Here is a 22,788-nt window from a genome sequence, read left to right as displayed (position 1 = left end):
AGGGCTTGGTTGCTCGTGGAAGGAAGAGAAACTTGCAGTATAGAAAGACAGAGAGCGACACAGTATCTGCATACTAATCCAAGAACGCGAAACTACACAATATAAAGGATTCGCTTGAGTACTATAGAACAGTTGAAATTCTCAGAATACTTCAAGACCTGTTATGATGAAGCTTTTGGTCAGATACATATGCTGGTTCGGGGTGTCAGTCCACCTTATACTCCGAGCCAAGAACTTCTACCATGTGCACTGAGCTTTCTAGATGAGACTTAGCCTCGGAATCACATAGAACTCAGAAGATTGTATTAAGAGTAGGCGCATTTTCCAAAAGGGAAAGAGTATACACGGAGTCTTTTTCGAACAAAACGAAACATGTCATGTTATCAACCATGACCTTGCCCGGCCAGTTAGTTGCACCGCCTCTTCTGCCAACTCTCTACCCGTGTGAAAAACTGCCAAGAGACCTTGGAGAGAGGCAATGCGATTGGTGGTAAGATTGCCATGCAAGTGTGCGTCGTTCTTGTCATGAGATAAGAAAATCACAAGAACTGAACAAGATCTGATAGTGGTCAAGTCCCAAGATATATAGGATTTGTTCAAGGTGGTATTGAGTGTTTTGCTCAGGTCGTTTACACAGAAGGTAATATGACCGGTTCTGGTCCAGTTGGTGAACGGTTGTTACTGAACCGAGTAGAATGATGCCATCACGATAGAGGGGAATCATGATGCCACTCCGTTCGCTACACTGGCAACCAACGTCGACTTGACAACAACAGTGACGTGGAATATTACTTTCAACATCCGAACGGTGGAAAAATTTCATCACAGAGGAAAAAACCCAATTGCTTCTTCGGCGAAACTGTTCGTTGCTGACCATTATCATGTTACACATAGCTAAAAGCCAAGAAAAGCCAAGTCTTGCTTGTTCTGTCACTCCCCAGCCAACCATTGGATGGAATCGGGCTGACACTGGACGGGAAGCTCGTATCAGACGCCAATTAGCAACCGAACCATAATAAGGTCTGCCCTGTAGAGGACCGAGTTTTGCCCAGACGTGTAGGATTTTAATTTTGGCGATAGCTCATTCGTGGACAAACTGGTTGACAGGCAATTCGCTTAAGGGGACCATGCTAAGATATGGGGTTCGCAGAGCTTTCCGAACGACGAAACACGATGGAGCATGGAAAATCATGTCAAGTAATGTATCTGTAACAAATTTCCCCGGGTACTTTGACTTCCGATACTGAACTGAGATCGAGGATCGATCAACAACGTTGGAGAATGTTTAGACATCAGGTATCTTGTTACAGCTGGAGGCCTACCGAGCAGCAGATACGATACGACACTGGGGCATAGAACTACTGACTGCTAAGATGACGGCATTGATATCAATAAGATTCTGACCACGGAAGATGTAATCGGCAATTGTTTGAATGGTTGGTTTGTTGGTGATACAACGTATCTACATACACATGCGGTTGTCCCAATACTACGGAACATTGGCCAGATTCGGAAATTACTGCTTTGAGCAGTACGAAGCGACATTTGAGATATCTATTCAACTAATGGGAGACATGCGGTAAAATGGAACAGAACAAACAATTCTAAAGGCTGGGAAGATCAAACACAACGCGCGGGATGTGACATATTGCGGAGATTACGTATGAGGCGAATACGTAACATATCACGACACGAAGCGGTCTCGCAAGTCGTGTACCGATTTGAAGTAGAAGTTATCCACAGAGAGGACCCAAACTAACGAATAGGAATATTCCATCAACTATTGCTTGTTGGTCTCAAGAATGCTTGCATGTGCGTGCTAATAAACCTGATGAAGATTCCAGGATACTGGGAACCTTTGACCAGGTGATATGTAACACGCGAGCGGAAAAAGAAAGGTGGGCAAATGGTTATATTGATGCTCGCCTTGTATTCAGTCCCCAAGACCTAGATAAAGATTGCTCAGGGTGCAACTAAAACTAATAACTGTAATTGCAACTGCAAATGCAACTTTCCCAGCAGCCAAGCCTGGTCCAGTAGGCATCACGTTGGAAATTCCACGAGCATGGCCTTGAAACATAAGAACAACATGGACAGGGAACATTTTAGGATGGACTCGAAACAACCGCGACCCGAATTCACAAGAGTTAAAGCATACATGCGGGGGGATCCTGATGAGAATACATGATTGGAGGATAATTGAGAATGTCTCATTTCCGTCTATAAGAGACCGTGGAGTTTCATAAGTCCGGAACTTGGACCCTTGAGATCCTCTTCCCCCCCACCCCCATTCAGCCGAACCCAACCTGACGTTTCTTCTTTCTTGTAAGTGAGGGACTGTTGAGTGAGCATGATTGTGTGCAACTGTCACTAACTGACTAATGAGGACGCCCGTTCATAGACAGGATCTCTGTGCCCCCAAATCAAACCAAATCATCCGTCCAATGCATACTCGTGGATACCCATTTGTTCGCTACAGTAGTGTCTTTTTGGCAACTGGCGTGGGTCGGCCGCTTCCAGAGCTGAATGTCATAATAGTCGTGGAATGACTCGAGACGAGACAATCTGTAACAGGATGATGGATACGTTGCAACTTGGGATGATGATTCAAACAGTAAGTAAAGACGAAAGAAAGGGATGGTTACCCAGGCAGTTTGAGTTTAGTAGAGCCTGATCCGGTGTCTGTACGGATATGATGCAAGGTAAAACAACTATGTTACCGGCTCGTGATTGACCGTTGGTGGTTGACGTTGACCCCAGACAAGACAACCCCCACGATAAACATCCAATCCAAAGATAACCCACCATCCTGGTATTATCTGCGGTCAATATGATAGAAGATGCTATAGCACCGTAAAAAGTTTCTTTAACGCAATCTCTTTGTTTGTTGATCTCTCTTTAGACCTATATCTGATCAATACAACACTACATATAACATGCCGAGATAAGATATGTCACCTGCTCTCTTCCCCAACATATCTGTCTTGCAAGAGGATTAACAGACCAGAGTTCTCCTCGTTCATCTGGTGGTGGAAATATTCCCTAGCTTCCGCCGTCCGCCTTGATTCTCCCCCTTCCACCAACGACAAGAGCCTCCTTCTTTCCACATCCCGGTCGTAGCTAGTCTCATTGATCTTCCTGGTATAGGTCAGTTCGTCAGCTCCATCAGCCCCATCGGGTATCGTCAGGGATCTCGTCCCTTGTTTCGCTCTGACCTGAGGCTGGTCTGGCCTGCTCAGACAATAGTTACCCGTTATCCCATCTGATCAAATATTCATCACTTGGCAGTTTCCTACTCTTTGCTCTGTTTTTGTTTTGCTCTTCTTTCCTCCCTCGATTTTTCTTTTATGAACCATTCTTTCCGCTGTGCTGCGCCTCGCCTTAATACGGGAGGTACAGGGTGTGTGTACCTGCCCGCCTACTTAATTCCCTTTCCCATCATAGGTCGGTAGCACTTGCTTGATCTGCCTCACCTGGGCAAATACCTACCTATTCTCATACATCCCCCAAAAAGACCCTCACCTCTACTTTTCTCCTCCTCTTGTTCATATTCAACCTCGACTTACCCCATACTTTGGAACATCCCCACAGGGTCCGCAATCAACGCATGCGCGCACTTCACCTCGCTTTATTGTTACCGACTACAGGATTAACATTGGATTTGTTGTGTACTTCGACCCTAACATTAATTTAAAGACCACCGCTGCTCTTCTTTCTCACAATTGGATACAAAACTGGAAATATTTTAATTTACATCAATCACGCGACTGATATTTGCATCTCACGCAACGACGAACTAGAACTATTTACGCCAGATATAAAATACCCTTAGCCGATGCCGAAGACGACGAACTCGACTACATGCTGTAAACACAGAAGCTACGATCGAAATCGAATCTCATTAGCGCATCGAAGGCGCATGCTCTAAATGGTAGTGCAGCTGAATTAGCAACCAACCGACAACAAGGAATACGACAGTCGCACAGAAAAGAAACCACATAAAATGGCTGCCGTCCAATCGATGATAGCGGAATCGCTTCCCGCACCAACACCCACCATTGCCTTGAACGGCTCTACCGATCCCACCGCCATGCAAATCGATGAAGCCAGTTCGAGCCCGGCCACCATTAGTGATAGTACCTTTGGATGCACGCCAACAAGAGGAGATAGCAGAATTGTGGCTATCGTCTTTGGACCAGGCCAAGACAATATTGTTTCGGTATTTGCAGAAGTGCTTGGAACACCATGTCGGATACGGGATGGCTTTGACAAAGTCTCGGCCGACGATTCTGGCTTTGTCGTGGGAGTCGCAGCAGGTGAAGCAAAAGGAGATATCGCTACAAGGAATCAAGACCTCGTCGTTGCCATAAATACTCACTGCGTGAATCTAGGGATGCCCCCCGACATCCACCTCTCTGCCAATTGCGACTACGAATTCCTCTACACCGAATCATCCTACCTGCGTCGCGACCTGGCCAGGTTTATCTCTTTTACTCTGGGTCAGGTCAACTGTCATGAAGCTCTTATGGCAAAGCCAAGAACATACTTCATTTCCACAACCTTCCCAGACGTCCGCGCCGCTCTGCCTAATATCGATATTCTGACTGTCGGTGCTGATGCGGTTGAGATCCGGGTCGACCTATTGAGAGAGCCGCTCAGCGAAGGCGGTTTCTCAGAAGTTCCTAGCCTTAGTTACGTTGGGGAGCAACTCATGCTGCTTCGTCAGCGAACAGAACTTCCCATCATCTTCACCACCCGATGTGTCAGAGAGAATGGAAGGTTTCCTATGGATAGGCCCGAACTGTACTACGAATACCTATATCGCGCGATCCAGTGGGGTGTAGAGTACATCGATGTAGAGCTGTGGCTTCCGGAAGAAATACGCAAGAAATTGTATGATCAACGAGGCAACTCTCGCATCATGTCGGCATTCCATGACTTCTCAGGATCCTTCCGATGGCCATCAGCGTACGCTCAGGAGGTGTTTGAAAGGTCTATACCTTATGCTGATATCATCAAAATGATTGCTATCATCAATGAACACAATGAGAACTTCGAACTTGAGTACTTCCGCTCTAAAATGCGTGCTGAATATCCCAACGCACCGCCCTTTTCTGCCGTCAACATGGGTGAGGTCGGCCAGTTCTCGAGGACTCTGAACCCTGTCTTCACGCCCATTACTCACCCACTGCTTCCTCTCATCGCGGCCCCTGGACAGCTGAGCGCGGCCGAGATCAATGCAGCGCTATCTCTACTAGGTCAGCTACCAAGGAAGCGTATCTATGGAATCACCAGTGCATTGTCTCGAAGCCCTACGCCGCAAGCCCCTTTCTATGGGAAGTGTATCAACGAATTAGGCCTTCCGCACCAATTTGCAGTAGTCGAAAGGCATCCCAACAACCCGCGGAGCATCGAAGCGTGGTGCAACCAGAAACACTTCGGAGGCGCATATCTCAATCCTGGCCTGCCGCATCACACATTGACCAAGACCAGCCCATTCTTCGCTAGTCTCAACGGAGGTAATGGTCCAGTACTGACTGAGGCTGCTCGCGTCATTGGAGTTGTAGATACTATTGTTGTCCAATCTGGAACATCGTCTAGATCATCTTCACCCGGATCAATACCATCAAGTCCGCGTCACCGACAGAGCGACTCGGTTGAGTTCAATAGCCAGTCTGGCCTGGGATCAACAACCTCTCTTGTGTTCGACAACGCTGGCTGGAAGGGTATACTTAGTACACTCACACGCGATCTGGCGCCGTCTGCGTATTTCGGCCGCTCAGCTGTTGTTATGGCTTCGTCGTCGGATGATGCAGCCCCTGTTTTCTTCGCCATGAGAGCACTCAAGATATCCAAGATCTATACTGTCGGTTTCCGCACACCAATCAGCCTCGCCCGGAACGCACCTACGATCGAACCTTTCATTAGTCTCGAGAGTCTCCAGCGTGCCCGATCCGTGGAGGACGACAGCGCTCCCTTCGTCATCGTGTCGGCGCTTGGTTCGGATAAAAGCCACCTTGTTGGCATGTTACTGCGAGCATTCGGAGGGGTTGGGCCTAAGGGAATCGCAAATACCAAAAAAGTTTTTCTTGACCTGGCTGATGGATCTGGAAGAAAGAGCTCGGATCCAGGACTGATTGCTGAGAAGAATGGGTTTGCCGCCTACGGGGCTGATGATGTTGCTGCTTTCACGACAGTTGAAAGTCTGCGGTTGCTCGTTGGGCAAAACGTGCCTTACAGCTTTGTCAGACTGGCAAGTGGAAGCCACCGATATGGAGCTTGAGCCAGGTTAGGCAATTCGTAATCACCACCGACAAGGTATTGCGCCCTTTCTTTGCTCTAGAGAACTGCTCGCAAACCTCGAACTAGCCCGTCTGCCGTTGGTGTTCTCAAAATAGGAGCATCTACGAGAACAGGCTGGAAACCCGACTCGCCCCGAGTCTAAGGGGTAACGATATCCACGAAACCATGAGCCGGCCGGCTGAGAAACAAGGAACCTTCCCCGGTATACCCACGACAATCTACCCTGGCGCCAAGCGCCAACTACCACCGAGGCCACTCGAGAAGCCCTTGTGGCGGTTTTCCAACACGGAGAATCTTGGCGATATCAGGCTCATCGCGGCTTGCGCTCCAGTGAGAGGGAACTCAAAGTGAACCGAGCCAACTAAGGCGATCATTCTGAGCGAAGGTTACAGTGACATCCAGAAGTACGTCGATCTGGTGCACAAAAGACCCTGGTGGACAGGCACAGGGCCGACAGAGTGGGCTTATTATTGTAACGGTTACGGCGTGACGCCTCGTCACCACCATTTAGCCCTGCTGGCATCCACAAGTAGAAGCTTGCAGTTTCATTTTTCCGTTATGGACCTGCCAGATCTGTGGTTCCTATCTTACTGTGGGCTATACGCATCTAAGTATAGACAGGCCCTTGTACGATTTACTTTGATATGATCATTACGGGTGTATACGAGAACCAGTGGATTGGAAGTCCCCTATATGACAGTGGAATATTACCTAGACAGTTCTGGTTAATTCAACCGAAGCTTGAATCCATGATGATATTCAAACTTTGTTCTTTTTTTCCGTGGCTCTGACGTCTTATTAGCTCAGTGTGGGTTCACTCAAGAGTGTCATTCCGTTACCATCATTTGATCTCAACAAGGCTCAGAGCAGTAGCTGCGTAAGATGCCCACAAACCCTTGTAAACAGCCACGACACCCCTCTGCAGGGAATTGTCCAGACCCCCGATGAGATAGGGTTAGTCGCTGTGTGAGGATCAGGGCGCTTGATTGGGATGCCTTCACCCTGGTCAATGACTGTAGCCGCCAGCGGCGTCGTCGGCATTCGTAAACATCTGAACAACTTATGTATCCAACTTCCCCGATTATCTAAGACATGAGCGGCTTGTTTCTTTTGGCGACAAGTGACGGGGAATCGATCACTGTATTAGGGGGGCAGAGCAGTAACCGAGTTTGAAGGTGCCTTACATGAGACAGTATAATGAATTAAAGGGTAAAAGCTGCCAAGTTCGCACAACGTGTCTGACATTGGAGAGATAAAAGGACACCTGATGATGACCAGGGGTCAACCGAATTACTTTTTCTCGTTTCGGGACACCCTGTAAACCATAGAGATTGAGTAGAACTCGACGCTGAAGCCAAGAAATGGCTTTTCCATATATCGACTGACTTGCAGAGTGCACTTGAAGGCCGGATGCTTAACAGTAGCAGCCAAGCAGCCAAGATTGGTATGCACACGGGGGCATTTTGTACCGTGTCTGGGGGAGAAGATGCAGTTGTGGTAATCGCAAAACAACTTGGACAAGATTCGGTGCCAAAGCATGGGAGTACGAAGAGTGTTCACGTATGTCATTATATGAATGTATGGACAAAGAACTATGTATCCAGAAGTGATGGAAGATGGGATGAGCGAAACAATACCGTGCTCCCCCAGGTTTAGCAAGTTCAGATGATTGCTAGAGGACCCTCCCATGCGTCTTAACAGGGGGCGCCATTCAAACCATAACACCTTATGCGTGGCCAGCACTAGATTGTTTGCCACAACAGATTGCGGGCAGGGACTTTCTCTAGACGTGAGCCACTCTGCAGCTCTCCTGGATCAGGGAAATGTTCTAACGCTGCCTGGCAAGAAGGCCGGACGCATGTGGGCTTGCTTGCAGAAGTAAACATCTCCGCTATGAAAACTAGATAGGTTAGCGATACGTTTGAAAACAAGCCCAACGTCAAAATGTATCAGGCCGAATTCAAAGACCAAAGACCCGTTTTACTGCAAAGGTTACCATGACGGAAACCTGTAGGCGAATCAATACGTCAAGGACTCAAACTCAAGATATCAAATTAAGGTGATTCAAGGGGGGAGTGGGGATGTGATGATAGCGATACAGTACACATAAAAGCGCAAAAACAAGCATAAGCGCCTTCTCAATAACGATCAGGAGCTTGGAAGATGCATACACACGCCGCTGTTTATGTCCCCACGAGTATGTATGGCTTCGACTCGTCAGTTTTTCTTGGCTTTCGAGTCGAACTGGCCATGATCAACGTAATATACGTCCACATGGGGGATACGGATCAGAAACACAATCCAGGCCAAGAGTTACACTTAGCCTTATAGGCTCCAGGGCATAACATGATGGACCTACCTCAATTGCAGTTAGTTGTGGTACCGCAGATGGTATCACCGGCCAAATGCAGCTACATGCATTGCCTAAGCAGAGAAAGGTAGCTATGCCACTCGATAACCAAGCGAGGCCACGATCCCGGGACATCAGGCAGGTTGCAGGATCGCCTCCTGGGTCCATTCTCAACGTTTTCTCCAGAATCCAACGTTCGCTACAATTCAGTGACTGTAATCCCAACTGCCGAGTTGAAAGGTCCTGCCAATAGGTACCTGAACTTTGTCAGAGGTAAGCTGGAGAACCTCCACATGTCGGTGGAGAACAAGACTCAGTACATATGAGCCTTCGACCCGTAACTATGCGTCCTGAGACCGATACCCATCGTTACATATGTAGGTCGATACAGAAGAGTACCGAGCTTGACCTGGATCCGGAAGATGCGTCCGAGCCGGCGACAAGCTAATCCAAATATCTTGAAGGACTATGAAGCAAAGGTGGACTGTGAGCGTAAGGCGGCTGTTGACAGGGAATATCCCGAATCCGATGTGCCAGGATATTTCGTCCCATTTTGTTTGTAGTCTTGGCCCGTATGGATAAGCTGCTGGGGCAGTTATTGGACGATTTGTAGAAGCGTGACGAGAAAGGGAAAGACAATGCTGAGTAAATGTGAGTCGGCGCTGTTCGAGAACCTATACACGCTACGCAAGGGCGGGATATGATGCAAATGCTTTGGTTGTCTGGCCCGTGTCATGCGTACTTTTACCTCTTGACTTTGTATCCCGAAACTTATCGCTGACAGTAATTTGGACTGCCATCAGAGTTGGCTCTTCAAGTTGAACAAGGGCAAACATAAAGATGTATGGACTAGTAAATACAACGGAACGAGACATTAGCTTCCTGTCGTCAATTCCTGTGAAGAATGATAGACTGTGTGTTTGAATCTCAGACGATGAGCCAGAGACGACTGGTTTCATGTTTAGGTGAATCGCTTGACATTTTCTTTGAGTGTTTAAGCTGCTAGCTCGATGAGTTCATGTTCTGCCAGTTCCAGTAGCCAAAGGGTGAGAATGGTTCGATAATGCGTACCGTGTGGGAATCGGGCTCCTGGGGTAAAACGGAGGACCGCCCACTGGAGTCGAAGAAGGGCAAAGAGACCGGCATTGAGAGACCTGGTAGATTTGTGCCTTGCACTTCTGGAAGACGATAGCGCCAAGCTTGGTCATTCGCCAAACTGACAGCTGTGGGTACTTCGCAAGCCGGGAACTTGTTGGGCTTAGCCTATTCTTCCATCTTGACTATGTAAAACGTCGGCTCGGCATTCGATATGCAACGCCGCGATGCATTGGCCAGCCTTAACTGTGAATATTAGTTTGCATGGCGTCGTAATATCATATGTGGTATCCGTATTACTGTACAATACCTCGACAGACGACAGGGTATAGAATCGAGGCGAGGCCTAGTGTGACAGCTAAAGCCACTTGAACGTGGATTGACAAGGGCCCCGGCAGATCCACGACCAACTCCAGGGGTGTGAAACGGACTGGAGACCGAATTTGGGTAACAAATCCGATACTGAGGCCTATGAAGAAAGCACACACCAAGCGCCGATACTAACCAGGTCGTTAGCCTCATGATAACTTCAAGCTCACACTCAAAAGTGCCAGTATACAGAGTAGTAATAGAGTATATGATGATCTGATTCACGCTAAGGATTGTCAGCCTACTGTAGGGAGTAAGATGGAGATCGATGGTCACATCAACTTGTTCATGTAATGCAGGGCTGCCCCTACATGCTCTGTACATATTAGATAGTACATACGCAAGAAATGCCCGCTAGCTCCACTTATGCAGGTCCGATTACTCGCTGTGTACTCTGTACTCTGTCGGTTAACGTTATTTTGCTTTTGTCTGTTCAGAGTTGATTGTGCAGCCCTGCTGCCCTGACCAGATCATAATAGTTGAGCAGTGCCGATCTGTGAGACATAGGGAAGCCTAACGGTGCTTTCTAAACCACAATACCAGTGGATATGATGAGGACATGTGGTATTCGATAGCCTTTTACTCTGTAGAATGGGCTCAATTGTCTTCAAATTGCTAGGAACCCCTCTCGGCTCCGGTGAGCCACTCTGCCCTGTGGGCATATACTCAAGTGGAGCGTCTTCGCCGCATCGTGTCTCGTTCGGAGCTCGATGCCATGTAAACAGCGCTAAAAGGGTTCTTCGGGAACCGCAGACGTATCCTTATTGTAGCAGGGTATTCGAAAAAGGAATTATGGGAACCGTTGCGGTAGTGGCTATCGTGTTTTGGAACAACTCGTGGCGCTTGGGATAGGATCCCAAATGGTTATTGACCCGCTATTCCTTTGGTCGAGTCTTAAAAGCTTAGAGGGTGTAAGCCGTCCGTAATTCCGGAAGTAATGTGCACTACCTAGGTAGTTCCCGTTGAAGACCCGCAACATGAACAGCCTCAAGGGGCACATGAGAGTTGGTGATCCAGAGTCAGGGGCATGAATGTGTGGGAAGATCTCGTCCCCATCGACTCACTCCAGGGCGAATAAGATACGTACATAGTAGTTGAGATTTGCATATCCGCATGAAGGCTCGATAGAAAAACCAGTCTATCGGTGGAAGGGACCGATGACCCAAGTAGCCAAGCCAGGATTGACAGTGTCGAGGTAGTAGCCCGTACGGGAACAAACGCACTGTGACTTAGGAGAGCATACTATTGATGGGGATCCTAGGATGATGCACGTAAGTGATGGATCTGCTCATCAGATGTTGAAAATCAGGATGAGACGTGATAACCAGGATCTCGATGAGCGGTCTGTCGTTGTAAGCGGAGGCGAGGGGAAAGAAGCCAGACTGGATGCTGGAGAGTCGTCTCAGTTATTGGTTAAGGCCCTCTCTCTAGTTGCGAGAGGAGTGACGACATAGATACTGAGTTTGTTTTGTTCTGTTCTATTCCTACTTGCCTTGCATGTTTGAAACGGTGTATGCAGGTACGAGCGCGTGGTGGGTAGAAAACCTCAATGCGATGAATGCTGTACGACGCGAAGCTCAAGTTGTTCGACTATGATATCAACTTTAGGTTGTGACAGATTCTCTTAGATCCTGCCTCGGGAGTTTCAGGCTCACCGAAAAGGCACGAACAGATCTAAACCTGCCTATCGCATCTTTCCAGCTCGTCGTCCGCTCCTTCGGCCCCGTTCTTCCCTAGCTGTTAGAGATGCCCCTGCCGCCCCAGTTATGGGAGCCCCAAACAACATGGTTCCCGCTATGCTTAAGCGAAGTGTCCGCTAAACCAGGAACAACCTAGAACGCCCCCCTCCCTAGATTGCAACTTCTATTTGCACCGGCTGTTAGGCCCTTCTTTCCTTTATTCGATCAGCCATGTGTCATTGGAAGCCACTATGTGTAGATAGAAGCAAAGCTTGGACGGTAGCTACGAAATGACAAGTAAGTACATAGGTAGGTAGGCAAGAACAAGCTTGGACCGCCTCTACCCTACCATTTTCCGCCCTGATGCTTGACATCACATCCAGGATTATCACCTACCTGGTCTACCTGGGCTCCCAGCAACTCCGCCCACATTGGAACATCGACAGAGCGAAGCTTTCTCACGACTCGTCTGACTTCCATGGTTCACACGTACTATCCCAAAGGGCTTGGTCCCTACCGATGCATCGTGTATCCCGCGGAGACCCGTTGGCTTGGGTCCGGCATTGGTCTTGACCTTTGATGAAAGCCCCTGGTTAAGGTAGTCTCAGCTTGTGAAGTTGTCAAAGAGCAACGGAGGAGCTGCTCATGCTCTACAAGCAACAGTGCTTTTTCGTCGGAATCCCGAAGACAAAAGCCGCGATAGGGCGTATCTCAGATGGAGCGGCACCCTGCTGCTCTGGCTGTTACAGGATCCAGCCGTCAGGCAAGCCGCTATCACAAATCGTGAGATGAAGTGCTTCCAATTACTTCCAATCGCTGCCAACCTTGTCCCTGTTACTTTCGCTAATGGGAGCCCGAGTTTCTGGTTACGGAACTCCCTTTGGACCCGCATGGCCATGTGTCCCTGGCACAAATGAATACACACGTACTTGTCGTAGGTACTGGTCCTTGTCAATCTGGTGGCAACGAGACGTCCAGTCTGGTACAATCCATACAAGGAGTCTGGTTTCCAGGGCCGCTACGTGAAAAAAAAACAAAAACAAAAAAAGGAGCGATGATGAGCGAACGTTTGGAATGAGACCGAGCACGGGTCCCATGGCTCGATCAAGTCAGCGTATCCCATACCTGTCCAGCATCAAACAGTAGATGCAGGAGAAAACAGACAGGATCGACAGAAACCTCCGGCTAATGCTATGTACACTTGTGAGGATATCGAAGACGAACGGCGTCAGGGCATGCAGTTCCCCGGTTTGGTGCTTTGGGGGGTATTAGGTTACTACTCTTATTTGGGGGTGATTAGTCTGTTGTCTCTGTTGGGGGTGACCACGTTCTCTTCACCACTGTCGGCTTGCCATCCAGGTGCACTGCGATACTGCAGCAAAACGTGCTTTCTGCCTTTTAGAGGGTTGTAGGCCCTGGCTTCAAATTCACCGGAACCATGCCTGTCGGGCAACTATGGTAGAGCCAGCATTTGAAAACGGCGTCCACAAAGGGATTCAATCTTGACCTCCGTTTCCCCACCTTGTTCAGTCCCAACATCGACACCACCATCTCATCATTCATGCCCACACCCCAGTCCTGTCACTAGCCACCTCCACATTGGCAACGACCAGAATGAGACCGGCGACTGGGGTCGGGTCGGGTCAGTCGTTCAATTCTGGGTCTCCGAAGTTATTATACTACCATGCTGGCGCCCATCTGCTTCAGCGACATTCACCTTACTTCAAGGCTCGATTTTCTCCTTCCATTTCCGTCTTCATTTCTGTTTATGCCACTGGGAATTTTGGCAGAACACCGCCTTGTTTACATCATCTTCAATATCGTTGTTCACTCGCAAACAATATATACCAACGAACTGAGCTCTGCAGGCACACGCTCTAAAGAGTGCTTGAACTTGACGGTGCTTGGAATGATCAACGACGTTTGACTTCGCACACCGTTTCAACACATCTTTGTCTCTTATTCCTTCCAATCTTTTCTATTTACGACACCGAATTTCGTTAAAACGGCAACAAGTTTACGCACGACCCGTCAAATCACCACCCCGACCACCACACTCGTTTTCGTCAGCTCAGGCATGACCACTTCCATGTACGACGCAATGAACGTTCCTCATATGACTGGAGTCCACCCCGTGGCTATTTCTAGACCCCAAGTTGGGATTGAACGCCTTCCTACTCGACGCATGAGCAATGAACCGCGGGAATCCATGAACTGCAAGTCATGTCGAAAGCGCAAGGCAAGACAAACCATCGAATTTCAACTGTCCTGATTCTAACTAGTAATGCAACAGATCAAGTGCAATCGACTGCGGCCATCTTGTGAAGCTTGCCAGGTTTTCCAATGTCCCTGTGTTTATGGTAAGATTATCCCAAAACGATGCCGTCGCGATTGATGTTGTTCCCACTGCGCTTTTGAGTCTAGTAGCCCATCCAAGTATGCTAATCAAGACGCAGATGCTGTGCCTAAGAAACGTGGACCAAAGACAGACGTTCTGGAAGCGCTTTTGAAAAGGGTAGATGGACTCGAGGCAAAATTGAGAGAAAAGGGCGAGGACGATGCGTCGCTTGCGACCTCAAATCTGCCTGAAGTGGGGGATGTTGAAGCTTCTGGCTCTCAAGCTGCCGAGGCTGTAAAGTCGTTTGCAAAACTTGGCTCTTCAGTAGATGCTGGCTCACTTTCTCCAGTAGCTCGGTTCGTTTCCCATGTCTATCATCACGTTGGCAGCATAACTAATTCACTACTTTAGCGATCTATCGCCACCTCCTGCCCAGGCTGAGGTTCTCCTTGACACTTATTTTTCAAGATTTCATGGCAAACCATATTACATTGTCGATGAGTCTTCCATTCGACAAAGACATCAACTTAACCAACTCCCGACATTCTTGTCTTTTGCTATTTCGGCGGTGGCGGCGAGGTGCGTTCCCCCTCAATAGCACGGACCCCCCCAAACTGACCCTTCTTAGACATACCACCGACGCCAGTGGATATCAAGCGGCTGCTAATCTAAGTGAAGACTTCGCAGCACGGGCTAGGCGGGAAATCGATACAGACGAACCTTCGATAGATGGACTACAGGCACTTTTACTGCTGGTCAGTGCCTTTACTGCAACCGGCAAAGGAAAGAAAGCTTATATGCTCATGAGTAAGAGCCGATGCTATTTTGAAGTGTATAAGGATGTATGCTAACAAGTTCAAGCGAGTGCCACCGGTATGGCCATGGCGCTCGAGATACACAAGGAGACCGACGGCCAGGCACGCATGACGCCAGTCGAACGAGAGATGCGACGTCGATTGTTCTGGACTTGTTATCTACTTGACCGATTCCAAGCAACTGGCTCCAAGCGACCAAGCCTGATTAGCGACAACACCATCATGTTACGCCTTCCATCCTGGTCCCCTAACTCAGCTTCCCTCCCTGTTGAAGGGGAATTCTTCCAGACTGGGTCGAATCTGCAGTATTTCCAAGGTAGCGACAAGAAGCCTCAAGGAAGCATGGGTATGCTCATTGATATCACACGCGTTCTCGGAAACACAAATCGGTATTTGGCCGCTGGTGGCGTCAAAGCTGATTCCCACTTTCCATGGCACACGTTGTCCACCATTTCTAAGATTCGCCAGGATCTCGATGTTTGGGCTTCTGGGACCGAAGACGCATTCTCGAACCTTGGCACACTGTTCAGACAGGCCGACGGAACCATATTATTGCTCAGCAAACTCATTTACCATCTCATTCACTGTCTGATCTACAGGCCATTCCTTCCTATCGATCTAGCAGAGCTGGCTGAAACAGGACAGCATCAGTCATGGCAGATCGAAGCTACCAACATGTGTTTCCTTCATGCCAATGCAATTATGGAGTTAATTCAATTAGGGAAGCAGTCGGCAATTGTTGACTGGCCTGCATTTGTGGGATACTGTGTCTGTACAGCAGGCACAGTTCATGTTCACGGCGCCCACTACAGCCAGCAAGGAAGCCATGGCGAGGTCAACGTCTTTAGCTCTGCAGCAGAGTTTCTTTCTAGTGAGATGCAGTTCCTTAATGACCTTCGACACGCCTGGGCCACAGTACAGCATCAGCGCGAAACACTGCAGGACATCAGCCACGCTCATGGAGAATTGGTGAAGGCGCTAGCACGCAGCTCAATGCGATACACACCTGGGTTCCACAGCGAAGACTTCTTTGATCGTTACTCAAACATAGGGGGGCCTGGTGGTCCATCTTTTAGCTTTGATGCAGCCAATCTTCGTCTTTCAGACGTCGGAGTTGACATGGTTGCTGGACCGGCGGGCGAGGGAACGCTACGAAGCATTGATAGGCCACAGCGTCCCAGCCTCAAACGCAAGAACACAGCACCGCCCGGTCCTATCAACCGTAGGCGGCCTGATGTGAAGGTGATATCAAGCCTCGCACCCTCTGCCACGGGCCTTCCTACGCCAGGCACTGCCCGTCGATCGTTTTCATACGCACCTGGAGGAATGCCTCATTCATCTCCTGGTCTCCTTACAACCCCCACATCGCTTCCAGGTCATCTTGAAAACCATGATATGTATACTATGCATGAACACATGAGCGATGCATCCTCGAACAACGCTGCAGTTGCTGCTGCCGCCGCTGCGGGTTTCAACATGTCGCCTACGTCACACGCCGTTTCTTCATCTCACCACATGCACCAGATCGGAGGTGCACCTTTTAGCCCGCCATATAGCTATGGCTCTGGATCGAGCATTACCAATTCTGGCCCGGGTATGATCAACGAGGCCAACGGAGGTTATGATGCAATGTTTGGAACAGTGCCGACGAATGCCTTTGGCAGTCCTGCCGTCTGGCAAGCCGACGACAGCCATGGCAAGTTGCACCTTGCACAGACTAGAGCGGTAGCAGGAAGCCCCGGAGCCCGGAGCAACAATGGTAGCACTGGAACGGGTCAAGGGGAAGAGAAGGATCCGTTCTTGGCCCTCCTGGAACAGCTCGCCGAGAATGAGCACCGAGCTCAAAACGGTCATGGGGGCGATATTGACTTTTTCCTTGGAAACTCCGGCACGAATGTTTGAGTACGGGGTTGAGCGATGGGAATACGTTTGTGTTTCGATTGCGAAAGATGTTTCAGCTACTTTCCCTCTTCTTCTTCTTCTTCTTCTCTTCTCTTCTTTCCCCTCCTCCTTCTTTTCTTGTAGCGAGGGTTGTTCTAAATTTAGCATATCTTTTTTTCAGCATTGGGGCGCAACGGATATTTGCAGCATTTACAGGCGCACATACATGGGCGAGACAAAGGATTGTATCATGAGGGCAGGATCCCCATCAGAAAACAATGAGCACTTTGATGAAACACTCGGGAAAAGCATAGCCACTGTATATTAGTTCCGACATGATGGGATACGAATATAAAACAAAATGGAAACAAAACATCCAGCGAGTCCTGTCCTCGAATTCGTGCTCTTCAACACTGTTAGAAACGGTCGACGTCAAACGATGGTGATGGCGTGGTAAACTCTGAAAAAAGATTTCAGGGTTAGTATTGGAGCGCTTGTTATTGAAGATCATAACCGACTTGGGCAGGGAGAAGGCACAGATAATGTTGCCGTAGCAGTGCTAGCATCTCAGGTGGTAGCGGAGAATACAACATAGATCGTGCTGCCATGTCCAGGTCAAGTTAGTATTACGGATACAGAAGGTGACGAATCTGAGAGAAGCTTTCTCACTAGTGCGAACAGGCGAGATCTGTCTAACGGCGTTGCATTGCCAGGATCCGGGAGTGATTTACATGTGGGACCTTGAACTCAGGATGATTGATTGTGTATTGATGCTGGTGCGTGTGAATATGGAATGTGGTAAGTGAGAGACCAAATAAGCTTAGACATTGGCTCATATTGGGGCTGACGGCCCGCTGCGTCGCGAATCAAGGGTTCCGCGAGAAGAAAGCGAGATTTGACAGGGAGTGTAACCTCGGCCAAGTAACTTAGTAGGTTAGTAATTTGTCTAGCTTGTACTGGAATAGTGTCTTCTATCAATTTTGTGATTGGATCGGCTGGGTTCCTGTACCGTATTTATGCAAAACACCATATGTACATTTCCATGTACCTAGACATAGCTAATGCGTGAGTTATGATTCTATCTATGCAAAGCTTACAGCAGCATAAATCGATCCCGACACTTTTGACACGCTCACGTTTCATGGCATATCTCTGATCAGTGCATGGTGGTGGATCGCTCGGTGCAGGCCGAAGTTCCGACACATACTGTTTTACTAGTACGCTTGCAACATGTTTCCAGAAACATACAGATTCCATCGTCATGGAAAAGGCCAGTGCTATGCAGCAAACATTGTTTGAAAACAATGTTTGAATCATTGTCAGTTACGCCTGCAACAGCTACCGATGCAAACTCTATAATGGCGCTAGGCCCATGCTTTGCCCACAGCCGAGTCATGTCAATGATCAAGACAGGCAGTCGAGCTACAATACCAAGAATAGATCACTCTTCAAAACGCTAAACACCATGTCAAACTCTAAAATGTTACTTCAAACACCCTGGGCCTCAGCTCTCATGCTTCGCCGACACCCTCGTTTTCCGTCACAATCACCCTTGCGGTTTCTTCATCGACATGATCAGCCTCCCGCTTGTCATCGGGCGCTTTCTTGCCTGTCAAAGTTTGAAACAGAACAACAACGACACCGAGCGCAGCCATGGACTGCCAGACGCCCCTGGTGGCCCCGGCATAGCCTTCGATCGCTATCTTTTGCTCAGCGCGACTTAAACCACCGCTATGAACCAGTCCTGGGGTATTAACAAGGCTGGAGACTAAACGCTGTCGATCATCGCTCAACCGCTCACCGCCGTCTAGCTGGAGGAACCCAACTTCTAGACTGCCTCGAAGGAAACGGTAGAATATTCCGCCTGCCACGGCTGTTCCAAAGCTCGACCCAGAACCCCGGAACGTGCCTAGTAGACTGGTAGCAATATAGCGGGTATCATCGAAACTCAGGTGCAGAATATGTGCAAGAGTATAGTTGACTCCCCCGCCAGTCGCAAGGCCGTTGATCAGCACGACGACGATGAACAGGGCCAGAGGGAGGCTGGTAGTACTGATGAGCGACAGTGTATACGTGCTGATTGTGAAGATGACCAGAGCGGAGATGGATGGTAGCCAGAATGCACCATTGCGGCGAACATGAAATAAACCGACGAGGATGCCTCCCAGGCCGAAACCGATGTTTGTTGGTATCAAGATAGAACCTGCAGCAGCAGGAGACGAGCCGCGGACTGCGAGCATGAAAATAGGCGCGTAGAAGAGGACGCTCCAGCGGGCAATCATGAGGCCTAGCTGAGCAAAACACGAAAAGAGGATACCTGGCGAGGAGAGCACCTTTATAGGGATGATAGGGTCTGTGGCCAAACAAATTTCCACAGAGAGGAAGAGCAAAAGGATGACGGGTGCAAGACAAAGAGGTAAGATCTGAATCTCATCTGCAATCGCATAGAGGAAGAGGACAATTGATGTAGTCTTGACACGCGAGTTAGTGAGTCTTGCTATACCATGTATATGAAAGCCAAAGAGCTTACCAAAAGTGTAGCCCCTAGATAGTCTATTCGGGCAAGTTTCTGCCTGAGAGGAGTCTTGTTGTCGTGTGGTTCGGCGGCGGCAGGTATACTGATGAACACCCCCAAGCCTGTGGCGAAGGCAAAGGGGATCTGTCCCCAAAACAATGGCCTCTAAATAATTTGGTTAACATTGTTTTCTTTTACGATGAATCTAAGGCTGTTTCTTACCCATCCGATGACCGGCATCAGGCCCCCGAACACAATCGCCCCAAAGGAAACCCCGGCAGTGAAACCTGCGTTTATTAAGCCCAGAACAAGACCTCTTGATTTCTCACTCGCCAATTCGATTGCAATTATGATAGCAAGGGACAGGACACCAGCAGCACCTGTGCCTGCAATGACTCTTCCAGCAACAAACGCTCCGAAGGAAGTCGAGACTGTGCAGACAAAACCGCCTGTTGCTATGAGAGCCGCAATAGGGAGAATGAGAGTCCTAGGTGGGAAGATGGTAGCTAGACGACCTGTTACAGGTGCCAGAGAGGACATTGGGATGAGATAGGCGCCGGTGAACCACATGGCGGATGAATCAGAGTCAAATTGAGCAGCGATAGCACCTTGAATCAAGGTCATGCCAGACATGTTGCATGCTAGGAGCGTGTTAGCATAATAGCAATGAGAGCTAGGAAGACAACATCTGGGACGAATGTCCTTGTACCTGTTAGGAAGATGAGAAGCCACAAACTCAAGCCTATGGCGACCCCCCTGGCGAGCGGGATCTGCACTTTGGATTGAGCATCTTCGACATGGCGAGAATTGCTATCCTTCTGCGTACTCGATCTGAGGGACGAGCTGGAGCTAGACTCGCCGAGCAAAGGAGTTTCTTCCGTAGTACTCGGCGGGTCTTTACGGACATTAGAGGACGGACCGGGCGTGGCGCTGCCGGAGCCGGGGCCGGATGGTTGCACCAGAGAAGTCATGACCCAATCAAGGTGTGGTGCTGTCTAGGTAGAAACGAGCGGAATGTGTAACCCCAAAATATCAATCTAATCTCTATCAAACGAAGAAAACAGTCTAGATGCCAGCGGATGTCTATGGAGGGAGTCGTGAAAATGACGTGTGCGAGGTCTATGTTGTCGCTGTGAGCCGCGATGACGTTTGTAATGCTTATCACGATAAGAAGCCCGGAGTGTGGAGGTCCGGGGCTCCGGAGGCTCAACTGCAAAAACGCCGACAACTTGGACCGGGACACGTTTGACTTCGGTGGTTTTTATGCCGAGACCAAAAGGTTAATGCCACAGCTTGCTCCGAAGAGAATATTTTACACCGGTGTGACAAATCTGTTTAAACGGCCTATTGTTTGAAGTTTTGTTGAGAACATGGGCTGAAAGTGCGGTCAATAAGAAATGTTATTTAATCGAGATCCATTATATGTTTGTTATTATGCTGTTAAGGAATAGTGTCAGTTTTTAAAACAGCATGGTTATAATAGTACATAAGGCTACATTACAGGGTCGCTCACCGCATGAGACTCGAGGAGAATTTAACGTTTGCTCAGTAGTAATCTGAGATGTCGGCTTCAGCCATCCAAATAGCCCACTGATAGGCTGCTAAGGTACAACCTACAGTAGAAAAGACCCTGTATCTGTCTCGGTTACAAGCGCCCCGTGCCACTGCAGGAGATGGAGACAAAAGTCGGGGAGTCTGGACTGTAGACCAAACACAGACCATGAAGCATCTAGAGCTTATGTATGAAGCAGATCATCGACGTGGCAGCTGCAATATTGACCGCTAACATGGCATCATGTGCTTCTAATGCCGATTTTTTTCTGTGGAGGTGAAAGGCGTGCTCATTCAATTGTGGTTGTTCCGTACATAGTGCCTATAACAGATACAAATAAATAATATCTATACACACCATATCATATCGTGCGTTGAAGCGAGCGTTAGGACAGCCCTGCAAGAAAAAAGTAAAAAAGACAAGTCTAGGCCGTGCCACACGGGAATTATCGGTTAGGGCCGTGACAGACATGCATATTAGCTGCAGATGTTGTGTGATTCATACCATTCGGTGTCTTTTCTTTTTGCGGTGAAAAGTCGAACTGGCTTGGCTACTAGCAGTACCGTAACCGAAGGAAAAGAAAAAGCAATTTTGACATGCAGTAAATCATTCCCAATTGACACGCGACATCCGTCGAGGGCGGACCGGCGATCAGAGCTTGGTGAAAGCTTAACAACCCCTGTCAAGATCAAAAGTGAGACATGACGTATGGGTCAAATATTTATGAGTTCTAAATGAGGATAAACTATCCGTAGGTAGTACATATAAACTGAGAGGATTGAGAGCGGAATAAATGCGAGAAATAACTCATACAACGTAGTAGAGGCTGAGGGGCGGCGGCACGACGGCGCGTAACAACAAGTATCGATCATGTGGCTTGGTTTTGATGACTTGTCAGGACAGCAGCTCATAAATAGGTTGGAGGCTTGGATGGATAATGGTGTGATTCAAGATGAAGAGACAGCGGAGCCGCGGCAATCAATATGGGGAAACTAAACAGGCACCGAGATTATCAAGATTGTTGGGCTTTTCGATTAGTGCCCGGGTGTTGTCACTCTGCCATTGGGGGCAGTAAGTTGTTGTTACTGTGAGTTGTATTGCATGGTCTGGTTTATGGCTGTAACGTGGTACATTCAACAAAGAGGATTAAAACTTGGGAGCGAAGGACCGAAACGGGGATAATAATGTAAAGAAGGAATCAGACGGTAGATACTATCTGCTATGTAGGTACCTTGGTAGTATCCATGGGAATTGGTCTGCAACGGACAATGATGACGATTCAATTCACCCAATAAAAGAAGCTACGCAGTTCTAGGTGGGCGATCAACCACTCACCACGCGTCAGTGGCATCCTTCCCCTCAATTCCAGTGCGCATAATCCATCGACTCTAGTTCATCATTCCCCTCTTTGGGCGACCGAACCCAATCCTCAGCCGAGCTGAACTGCTTGCCCAAAGTACCTACAGTAGGCTATTGGTAATAGAGTACAGAGTAGGACCCTGAGGCTATTATCAAACGATCATTTTTGAAGAGTTTTTTCTCAGTACCCAACCCAATCAACGAATAACAAGCTCAACCCCTCATTGCCATTGGACTCTGCAAGCCACGTTCCCTGGTCGTGTTTAGGTCATGAATCAATAAGTAGGTACATACTAAGCTCATAACCCCAGGATTTTTTGCAGTAGGCAGGTACCTGACTGACTCAATTCGAGTCACCTGACCCTCAACCGATGAACTGGTAATTACTACTACTAATCTAGTAATTCATGTAACACTACAGTAACTAACAATTGGACATGTGATTGGCGAAAAGACACTACCATTACCTACCTATACATAGGTACTTGGATTAGTAGTCAAAACTCTACTAAAATTTTCATCTCAGCTCTTT

The 22,788-nt window shown here is 48.5% G+C and overlaps 4 protein-coding genes across 4 annotated transcripts; 2 read left to right on the top strand and 2 right to left on the bottom strand.

Annotated features, from left to right (window-relative positions):
• Window positions 1-4,003: 4,003 nt before the first annotated feature.
• FPOAC1_003116 (uncharacterized protein) lies at window positions 4,004-6,283 on the top strand (the record flags this gene model as incomplete). Its single annotated transcript, XM_044847688.1, has 1 exon — window positions 4,004-6,283. The coding sequence occupies one exon, from the start codon at window positions 4,004-4,006 to the stop codon at window positions 6,281-6,283; it is 2,280 nt and encodes a 759-aa protein (XP_044713604.1).
• A 3,707-nt stretch (window positions 6,284-9,990) lies between these two features.
• Window positions 9,991-11,224, bottom strand: FPOAC1_003115 (uncharacterized protein; the record flags this gene model as incomplete). Its single annotated transcript, XM_044847687.1, has 3 exons — window positions 9,991-9,994; window positions 10,049-10,217; window positions 11,182-11,224. 3 exons carry the CDS (start codon window positions 11,222-11,224, stop codon window positions 9,991-9,993), a joined length of 216 nt encoding a protein of 71 aa, XP_044713603.1.
• Window positions 11,225-13,981: 2,757 nt separating this feature from the next.
• On the top strand, window positions 13,982-16,851 carry FPOAC1_003114 (uncharacterized protein; the record flags this gene model as incomplete). The annotated part of the gene is made up of 6 exons (XM_044847686.1): window positions 13,982-14,016; window positions 14,090-14,156; window positions 14,216-14,490; window positions 14,546-14,713; window positions 14,763-14,941; window positions 14,996-16,851. The coding sequence occupies 6 exons, from the start codon at window positions 13,982-13,984 to the stop codon at window positions 16,849-16,851; spliced, it is 2,580 nt and encodes an 859-aa protein (XP_044713602.1).
• Window positions 16,852-18,341: 1,490 nt separating this feature from the next.
• Window positions 18,342-20,316, bottom strand: FPOAC1_003113 (uncharacterized protein; the record flags this gene model as incomplete). Its single annotated transcript, XM_044847685.1, has 4 exons — window positions 18,342-19,301; window positions 19,361-19,510; window positions 19,568-19,986; window positions 20,055-20,316. The coding sequence occupies 4 exons, from the start codon at window positions 20,314-20,316 to the stop codon at window positions 18,342-18,344; spliced, it is 1,791 nt and encodes a 596-aa protein (XP_044713601.1).
• Between the last annotated feature and the right edge of the window lie 2,472 nt (window positions 20,317-22,788).

The sequence above is a fragment of the Fusarium poae genome, chromosome 1 (genome assembly GCF_019609905.1).
Source record: "Fusarium poae strain DAOMC 252244 chromosome 1, whole genome shotgun sequence".
NCBI classification, from domain to species: Eukaryota; Fungi; Ascomycota; class Sordariomycetes; order Hypocreales; family Nectriaceae; genus Fusarium; species Fusarium poae.
The sequence above is the reverse complement of the archived record's forward strand: the minus strand, read 5'-3'. Positions and strand labels throughout refer to the sequence as shown.